The sequence below is a fragment of the Micropterus salmoides genome, unplaced genomic scaffold, assembly GCF_014851395.1.
Source record: "Micropterus salmoides isolate LMB-PRFRI ecotype aquatic unplaced genomic scaffold, ASM1485139v1 Ms_hic_scaffold_2, whole genome shotgun sequence".
NCBI classification, from domain to species: Eukaryota; Metazoa; Chordata; class Actinopteri; order Centrarchiformes; family Centrarchidae; genus Micropterus; species Micropterus salmoides.
In genome coordinates this window covers 46284106-46294638 of record NW_024041150.1, presented here as the reverse complement: position 1 = coordinate 46294638, position 10533 = coordinate 46284106, and the positions used below count along the sequence as shown (strand labels likewise).

The 10533-nt window shown below is 39.6% G+C and overlaps 1 protein-coding gene across 1 annotated transcript in view; it reads right to left on the bottom strand.

The window, feature by feature from the left end:
• Positions 1 to 1149: 1149 nt before the first annotated feature.
• LOC119911798 (NLR family CARD domain-containing protein 3-like) overlaps positions 1150 to 10533 on the bottom strand; it is a 31737-nt gene continuing 22353 nt past the window's right edge. Inside the window, exons 8-13 of the mRNA XM_038730729.1 lie at positions 10354 to 10400; positions 9505 to 10226; positions 5673 to 5806; positions 2499 to 5521; positions 2115 to 2293; positions 1150 to 1677 (exon numbers count right to left, since the gene is read on the bottom strand). Of these exons, the coding sequence (XP_038586657.1) occupies positions 9628 to 10226; positions 10354 to 10400 (646 nt within the window). The 3' untranslated portion in view covers positions 1150 to 1677; positions 2115 to 2293; positions 2499 to 5521; positions 5673 to 5806; positions 9505 to 9627. The remainder of the gene's footprint in view (positions 1678 to 2114; positions 2294 to 2498; positions 5522 to 5672; positions 5807 to 9504; positions 10227 to 10353; positions 10401 to 10533) is intronic.

Sequence of the window (10533 nt, the reverse complement as noted above, 5' to 3'; positions counted from 1 at the left end):
AAATCTGTGATAAATATAATACTATAACAAAATCTATGATAAATATAATATTATAACAAAATCTATGATAAATATAATACTATAACAAAATCTGTGATAAATATAATATTATAACAAAATCTATGATAAATATAATACTATAACAAAATCTGTGATAAATATAATATTATAACAAAATCTATGATAAATATAATACTATAACAAAATCTGTGATAAATATAATACTATAACAAAATCTGTGATAAATATAATATTATAACAAAATCTATGATAAATATAATACTATAACAAAATCTGTGATAAATATAATATTATAACAAAATCTATGATAAATATAATACTATAACAAAATCTGTGATAAATATAATATTATAACAAAATCTATGATAAATATAATACTATAACAAAATCTATGATAAATATAATATTATAACAAAATCTATGATAAATATAATACTATAACAAAATCTGTGATAAATATAATACTACAACAAAATCTGTGATAAATATAATACTATAACAAAATCTATGATAAATATAATACTATAACAAAATCTGTGATAAATATAATATTATAACAAAATCTATGATAAATATAATACTATAACAAAATCTGTGATAAATATAATACTATAACAAAATCTGTGATAAATATAATACTATAACAAAATCTATGATAAATATAATAATACTATAACAAAATCTATGATAAATATAATACTATAACAAAATCTATGATAAATATAATACTATAACAAAATCTATGATAAATATAATATTATAACAAAATCTATGATAAATATAATACTATAACAAAATCTGTGATAAATATAATACTACAACAAAATCTGTGATAAATATAATACTATAACAAAATCTATGATAAATATAATACTATAACAAAATCTGTGATAAATATAATATTATAACAAAATCTATGATAAATATAATACTATAACAAAATCTGTGATAAATATAATACTACAACAAAATCTGTGATAAATATAATACTATAACAAAATCTATGATAAATATAATACTACAACAAAATCTGTGATAAATATAATACTATAACAAAATCTGTGATAAATATAATACTATAACAAAATCTATGATAAATATAATACTTGGCTGCTACTAAGGAAAGATAAACACCACTCTGCAAGCAAACACAAACACATTTTAAGATGCATGAAAAGCCCAAACTAAAACAACTATAATAAAAACCAAATGAAATGTTCTAACACTCGTCATGTTGCCTCTGACGAGGTCAACAAAGGCAGCAACTTGCTGGTCCTTGGCCAGGAACAAGCCCTCATATATGGGTGGCTCCTCAGTCCCGTCCTGATAAGATAACGTGCGTCAGTAGTACAGCATTTACTATTTGTTCAAATGTATGTTATGGCCACTCAAAGACAACCTGGAGGGCTACTGTTTGTGTTAGACAATAAGTGAATACACTGTACAGAGATACAAATATATGATGTATTAGCTATTAGCCTGAAAATGACATGGTGATAAAAAGCTTTGCGTTGCACACGGTGGGAAACATTAAGGATGGCTTTCACAACAACATAGCGTTGATGGTGACCACAGAAATATGCTTCCCTGGAGTGAGCGGGAGGTCACGAGGTCATTCACAAATTGACCTTGGCGCAGGAACAGGCAGCTGACATACTGCAAAACAGAAAGAAGTTATGAAGTTATGAAGATGTATCTACAGCTTCTCCTCAGTCCCTCAGATGCATTTCCCAAAACCTCGCTTTCAAAACTGTGCTTTAAAAGCCAACAATTAATCCAAACTGGCCACAGCACTATTCCAACTGTCGCTATGTTGAAGCACAGTTATCAGCACAAATATTAAGACGCAGTCGACTTAGCTGGTCAAAGATACGCTGGTCAGAACTGTCAAAACCAACCAGACTTTTGTTATTCAGCTATTAAATTTCACAGCTTAGAGAATAAGCTTAGAATGAGATTCGCATTTTAGAACAAATGTCATTTAGAAACACTGTTAAATATAAACACGTGCGCTCTCTACACCAACATTTGAGGAACTATAAGTACGAGAAGATTTGATATAATGCTAATTTTAACTGGCCATTTTCATTCACCGCCACAGCAGTTGTAGGGAGAAGCCATGGAACACAGCCTCTCTGCCATGGAAGACATTTCTCTGGATGAATCCTCTCTCGGCTCAGAGCTTTGCACCAAAAAGCACCGGCCTCGCAGTTTTCATTCTCACATCTGTGAGAAGCTCCTCCGGAACCTGGACTGCTGGTGTCCCTTAACTCTTGGAGACAAAAACATACATTCACTTGTCCTTAAAAGGTCTGAACTCATGATTATGATCACACACAAGTATATATATCAGTGACACTGTGAGTCTGTAGTGGAGCTGACCAAACATCGTGCTTGATTATGATTAATTAGATGAGTTAATAAATGGTGGAAATTGCAAAAACTGTAGTGTAGTGTTACTACTGTAGTATCCTCACCGAGACTTGCCAACTCTTGATCTTCTGTCTGGGGCCTCCTCGTGCACCGGATCCCTTCTTCTGGACTGAAGCAGCTGCAGAGAAAGTCATTTCTGCTTAAGCCTTTGATCAATATAACATGAAACCAGTTCATTTCAAAGTGAAAATGTTCCAGAAGGACTGGAGGCAGGGAAACTAAGCAGGATTATCAGTCACATGTATTAGTTAGAACATTTTTCACAACACCATTTAGTCAAAGTGCTATCTGACTCATTTTATAATACGTCTAAGCACCAAAACACTGTTTAATAAATGATCTTTCTTCTTAGATCCAGTTTGTTTCTCACGTCTGCCTGGGACCAGCGGATCAGTGAGCGATCTGCTTTTCCTCGTTTCTCTTTGAGGAAACGATCTTCTATCTGTAAGTTAGTGGTGCATTTAATTCTGCATTAATTATATCAGGTGTGAACGCTCAGCGACACTGAGTCGCACTGAGCAGTCAAATCCTCTGCAAAGACTCCAGGTCCACTTTTTATTCCAGTCCATCCCTGATGGCGGCGATTCTCCTTCGTTACACTTCTGACATTTACTTTGCACTTTGAATAAAACTTTAACCTCATTAACAGCACGCTGTCGGACAAACACATGTTGTTGGCCGGCGAGCTAACTGCTTTGGCGGGCAGCCGTGTGAAAGATAACGCAGCACTAACAAATTTAACCTCGTCTCCGAACGCAGCACAGATCAGGCTACAGCTACAGAAATAACTTTTTAACAAACAGAGATACTTACTGTAGTCAGGTGGCGGGAGAAACAGGCGGGAGGAAGCGCGCGTAACGTGACGTGTAGTTGCCGTGGTAACGACTGAAAGTCTTCTGATTCATTATAATAATTATTAATATTATTCGCTGCTACGACAGAAAATACGTTTGAAAATGAGAAAAGGGAACAATCTATTTAACCTTCTTTAAAACTACTCCATCTATAAATTGATAGTTACGTCACAGACAAGTTAGTTATATAGAACTAATCCACTGTAATAAATGAGAAAAGGAGCACGTTTCGTAAACTAGAAAACCACATTTTCCGCCGCCCACCGTGTGACGTTGTTGAACCAGGAATCCGTGCGTCCACCACGACAAATGAGCCTCGCTGACTTTGTTTTCCTGCTGCCGACACGTAGTTTTAACACATTACGTGCCACCGCCGCGTAAATCCGGGTTAAGGGGTCGTTTCATTTCACGTGTTTCTGTGAGATCAGCTGGGATCGGCTCCAGATAAGCGGTTGACGATGGATGGATGGATGTTTCCCAGGAGGGTAGAGAAAATACAAAGTCTACTTTTCCCTGTTCTGGAGAATATTTTCTTTCTTTTTTAAATAAAACACTGAAAATGCCACTACATTTATGTCTCCAATAATGACATCCAGATGTGGTATAACACTGGACCTCTGTCAGCACGGAGGAGCAGCCTGTCTGACCGCTTTGGAGTAGCCACAGCAGAGAAGTGTCCTTCTGAGCGCGTGCGGGGCGCTCTGACCCGGGACGGCGAAGGCCGTAACCCCAGACTCCCACCGCTCCAGAAGAAGAGCTGGCAGCTGCAGCGGGAGGGGCCGCTTCCTGCGGAGGTTTCTGTAAAGCCCAGTTTAAGTACAGGGTTGAAGCGCTTTGTCCTTCAGGTCCTGAGCCTCCCTCTGTCTCTTTGACAACACAGAGTCTGAAGAGAGGTCGTCCTCCTCCATGACCAGCAGAAAGCCTCTCGTGGTCACTCCCGGCCTCAGGGTCAGGCTGGACTATAAATGAGACCGGAGGAAACAACAGGTTCCAGCTCTCCCGTCTTTGATCCGGCACCACAGGATGCTAAAATACAGAACGTGATGTTTAATAGAAGACAAACAAAGTCTGACTGTGTTCAGTCCAACATCCTCACTATTTACCCAGCAGCCACCTGAAGTCTTAATCTTCTGTCCTCGCTCTCCAGAAGAACGTGTTGAGGTTTATTTAAAGACATGTTAACAGGGTGTATTACCTGGAGATGCAGTACTGTGACTAAAGAAGAACAATGAGAATTAGTCACTGATTGGACTGATCGACAGTATGAAACTCAGCCCCCTGAGTTTGCTGCAGCAGATGATCTAAACGCCGTCGACCGTGATCCTTCTCTGGACGTGTGAGGAGAACCTGATGAAATGATTGACGGTGACCTGCCTCCTTTCAGACTGAGTGAATCAGGCTGCAGTCTGTGGCTCACAGCGGAGAAATCCAATCATTTAAATCACGGCTCATTCTGAAATATGCTGTGCAGCTACAGATTCGTCACACATTCACAAACATGTTCCTGACGAGTTTCATTAATCTACTGCGGCGATCGTGATTCAAACTCACCTGAGCAAAAAGTAACATCTACCCCCGGCTTTCCTCGTTATTTGAGAGCTAACCGACCAATCACAGGTGACTGTCGTCCAGTCACGTGTTGATGAAGCACGTCAACATCCAGGTAACACTTTGTTTGGGCCGATCTAAAACAACTGGTTACCTTCAGCCATCTTAAAAACAGCAGAACGTGTTTATCAAGGTGTTTTTCTCTTGTAATACTGACCCCTGCATTACAGCCCCCTCACACTATCACAGGGACGATCTGACTCCGACAACACTGTGAAAACATGAGTTTACTGTCAACACGGAGCCACAGGGAGAGAAGAAGTGGAAATATTCTGCCCACAACACACCAGACCTTTGCACTGACAAGGAAAAAAATGCAGGGTCACCCTGAAAATCTCTTTATCCTGACTTAAGTTTTGCGGCATCAAAATTAAAAATTAGAATGGCTAAGAATTGATTTTGCAAATCAAATATCTTTTAAACTAGACTCATCATCATTCATTGTTTTCTCAGATACCTTATCAACTTGTGATTTCCGTCGATGTGCCACATACTGTTTGGCGCTGGTACAGAGTACCTCCTGCGCCTTCGTGGGTTTAGCTGAAGGCTGCGCATCATAACTCCCTGAGAATCCACACGCCGCATGGATTCCTGCACACGTTGTCCTATAATATGCAAAAAAGCACAGAGAATTAGGTGTACTCAAAAAACAAGTAGACCCTTTCCCAATCTCACAGTAAATTAGCAAGTAGCCCAAATCCCGAACTGTTAGTAAACTACCCCCAGAGCCAGTGAATGGTAATTTACTACACTTACTCTGTATGCGGATGCCTTGTGCACTGAGGTGCCCCACCATCATTTTGTAACCACAGTTGGGATGGTGCTGCAGAATTTGGATCACAGTTTCATCCAGGTCGCTGTCGTTCGGTGGAGTTAATAGATTTTGGACTCTGATCATCAAAAACATACAGTGTACATGACACAAATATGACCACAGTAGGCTACATCCAAAACACAGTGATCACTAATTCAGTTCAGATCAGTATCATTTGCTTAGCTGTCAGTTATCTGCAAAAGCACTTAAGTCTTTTAAGCCTAATTACAAACGTGGTCTAAGAGAGACTTAGCTCAAGTAAAGTTAGTTTGATTTGTATAGCCCAATATCTGTGCCTCAATGACCTTTACAGTTTCTACAGTAATAGAACATCTTCTACCCTTACATCCCTGATGAACAAAGTTGTTAGGAAGAGCAACATATGAGGGATATCATCCAGGACGGACATCAATAGGCTAGATATTATGAACGGAATAGGTGAGGTCATAGAGTTCAGTATAAAGTAGTGATTAGAAAGAGGGAGGGTTTTGCAGCGAAAGAGGCATTTTTTCCACTTGTTTTCTATAGACAGTAAGCGTTTTGTGGGATGCGCCCTGCGCGCCCCTCGCATTTTGGCACGAGCGCATAACACCTGCTACCATCCAGACTGCTGGGCCGACTGGTGGTAAGGTAAGGTGATTTCAGAGATGCTCACAAGTCTTTGAGCTAGAGTCCAAGTCAAGTCTCAAGTCTCTGGTGGTTATTACGAATGTTGTATCACCTGCTGCGTCCAATCCAGGTTGCTAATAAAACTGCATGGCTTTAAGGAATACTATAACTGTAACCTGTTTTTCATTTACAGAGCACAACCATGCAGCCTACAATTAATGACAACTTATAAACTACTGTAAGTCAACACATCCTCCTGACTCTCAAATCAATAAACTGTAACCTGTTTTTAACTTGCAGAGCACAACCATAATGTGCAATGCAGTTAGTGACAGCTTATAAACTACTGTAAGTCAACAAACCCTGCAGACTCTCAAACCAGTGTATGTTATAACTAAATGAAACTGTAAGGTTACATGATCTTCCTCTGTCTCAGAGAGAATGTGAAGCTAGCAGAGGATTTCTTGAAGACTCTCTAGCACTGCTACCTCAACTTCCACATCCATATCAGCACTGAACTGAACTAAATCCTCGATTACTCTGCACAAACGAAACTGGAGATAGTCGTTGGGCGCATTGTTCTCAGAATCCTGCACTAATGATCTTAAATCATTAGCAGTTGCTTGAACAAAGGTCTCCATACAGGCTACATAAAACTAAAAACTTCAATTTACTCAAGCAGCAGTACCAAGAAGGCTTCTTTGTACCAGTGAAATCAAGGCAGTAGTAGTAGATTCGATCACATCGCTCCAACCAATCCTGCTTCAGACTGATGTTGGCACCCCCCACTCAGTTAGCATACAGGCGCAGGGAAAAATAAATGTTATAATACAGAAATACAGAAATAAATAAATATATAAATAAATATATAAATATGTCAATAAATAAATACATAAATTTAGGAAGAAATGTATAAATACATAAATAAATACATGTGAAAATACAGAAATAGCCATTTATATTACTAAAATGTTTACTGTATTTCTGCATTTATTTATTTATTTCTACTTTTATTTATTTATTTTTCTGTCATTTTTAGTCCTTCATAGTTATTAGCCAAATACTAGGTAAAATTACTGGACTAGCTAGCTAAACGTCAGGTTAACTAACTAGCAAGACAACGCAACGCAACTGAACAAAGGTAACGTTAAGTTAGCTAGTAATTTAATTTAACGCAGCACACCTGAACAGATCTCTGGCTCACTGCCACAAACAACTGTCTCCACCTGCTGGCATGTAAAGCCGTCTGCTCCCAGCGCTGTTCCACAGACTTCTATTCCTGTCATCATCACGCATAGACCAGTAAACCGAAATGTGCACATCCCACACAGAAATCATAGTAATCTCTTAAGGATTAGGACAACTGCACCAACTCCAGCACCCAGAACAAACTCATTTAAAATGGCTCTCTTCAATGTGAGATCACTTTCAAGTAAGACTTTTATCTTAAATGATTTTATCTTGTCTGCAAATCTAGATTTTATGTTTTTAACTGAATCCTGGTTGCAGATGAATGACTATAGCCAGCTAGCTGAACTGTGTCCGCCTCAATATGATTGCTTTAGTCAACCGAGGGTCAGTGGTCGTGGTGGTGGGCTAGTGAGCGTGTATAGGAAAATTTTTAAATGTCATCAAGTACGCTGTGATGACTTTAACTCCTTTGAAGTTCTCACTCTTAAAGTTGGAGGGCTGCAACCTGTCATATTTGTTATAATTTATCGCCCCCCAAAACCGCCTGGAGGATTTTTATCAGAACTTCCTGAATTTTTATCTACTCTGGTTTTAAATTATGACAGAATTGTTCTTTGTGGCGATTTTAATATTCATGTTGATGACCACAACAATGTTAATGCAACTGACTTTTTAAATATGGCCACTTCTTTTAACTTCAAACAACATGTCAAAGGGCAAACACATAACCGTGGTCATACACTGGACTTGGTTTTTACCCTGGGTGTCAGCATTTCCTCTGTGGAATTAGTGGACATGACCATATCTGACCACAGATGTATTGTTTTTAGCTGCGATTCGCCTGTTACTCATGCCGCCTCACCAAGCTCCGTGTGTTCTCGCTTCTTTAATGAACAAAGTGTTTCAAAGTTTTGCGCATTCTTTCAGAGCCAAAGCCAACACCTGTCTGATTCCAACACCAACAATCTGGTCGATCACTTCAATCATATCTGCTTGTCGTCACTAAATATTACTGCTCCTCTAAAGGTTAGGCCTACGTCTAAAGCTAGTAAGCAACCCTGGATAAATGACAGCATTCGCAGCCTAAAAAGGGAATGCAGGAAAAAATCCAGTCTCCAAGTCCATTACCTCAGTCTGAAGGATTTATTAATTAACTACAATAACATGGTTAAGGATGCGTGAACACACTATTTTTCTGAACTCATTACTACACATAAACACAATCCCAGGTTTCTGTTTAAGACTGTGGATCAGCTGGTAAACCCAACCCCTCCTTGTGCCTCAGCTGGAAGTAATGATGACTGTGAATTGTTTTTATCTTATTTTACCAATAAGGTGGTGTCAATCAGAGCCTCTATTACCCCCGTGGCCTCTTACTCAGAGGTTCCTCACCAGCAACAACAGAGTTTTAACCAGTTTTATCCCATCGACTTGTCTGAGCTTTTAAAAACAGTATCACAAATGAGAGTGTCCTCCGGCCCACTTGATGTAATACCTACAAAATTTTTACTAAAAGTAATAGATTCTGTTGGGCCCCATTTGATCTCTGTTTTCAACAGCTCCCTATCTACTGGTTGTGTCCCTGATTATTTTAAAACGGCTTGCGTGAACCCACTTTTAAAGAAACCTGGTTTAGATCCCTCCCTCCCACATAATTTTAGACCAATTTCAAAACTGCCTTTTATTGCAAAGATTCTAGAAAGAATTGTGTCCAAACAGCTGCTCACTGTGCTGGAAAATAACAAATTATTTGAAAAGTTTCAGTCTGGTTTTAGGAAGTACCACAGCACTGAGACTGCCCTGCTTAAAGTCACCAATGACCTTTTAATGTCTGCTGATGAAGGCATGTGCTCAGTCCTGGTACTCCTGGACCTTAGCGCTGCTTTTGACACCATTGATCACAACATCATGTTAGACAGACTGAGGCACTGGGTGGGGATCTCTGGTACTGCCCTAGAATGGTTTTCATCCTACCTGTCAAATAGGAAGTTTTGCGTGTCTGTAAACAACTATGCCTCTTCGTTCTGTCCAGTTAAATATGGTGTGCCTCAGGGGTCGGTCTTAGGACCCATTTTGTCTAATGGTTCTCGTTCCATTCTACCAGGAGGAGACTCTCCCTCCTGGTAGAGAACACAGGGACACTGAGGAGAAACCAGACCAGGACCAGGACCAGTACCAGAACACAAATCCAGGATAAAGAGGTTCAGTGAATGTGGTGTTGAAGGTGTGGAGGTGGATCAGTGTGTCAGAGGAGACTCTGTAGAAGGACAGAGAGCCAGCAGGACAGTCCACATACACTGCTACTCTACCAGAGGAGGAGGAGGAGGAGGATGAGGAGGAGGAGGAGGATGAGAGCTTTGTTTCTCTCTTATTGTGCCAGACAGAGAAACGGCCACCATCAGAGCAGTTCAGACTCCAGGACTGATCATTCATTCCAAACCTGCAGTCTTCTCTGTCTCCTCTCCTTCTGATTCCTCTGTAACTCACTGATATATAAACTCTTCCTCTCCACTCGACCTCCCAGTAACAGCGACCAGTCAGACCATCTCTACACAGCAGCTGAGGCCTCCAGTCAAACCTGTCTGGATGATCAGGATATGACTGATCCTCCTCCACACGTGTCGCCTTCCTGTTGCTGTCAGACAGTTGGATCCTTCTGTTTACTGTGTTTGTGTCGATTGTGAGTTGACAGGAATCTGATGGAGAGAATCCAGCTGCAGTTATTGATCTATCATCTGTTCACTGATTGGCACTTTGAATGAGTGATGTCACAGTCTGAAGATGGTTGAATGTTTTCATGAATCAAATGAAAAACACACTTACACTTCCTCAGACCTGGTCTCAACCATCGGACTCCAGCAGGCTCCACCCTGAAAGGAGGAGGGGGGTCAGAGCAGCATCAAACATGGACATTACATTCCTCAATATAATAATATTGAAATATTTTTCTCCTGTAGATCAACTTATTTAATATCATCCCTGCTGAGTCAACACACATGATTA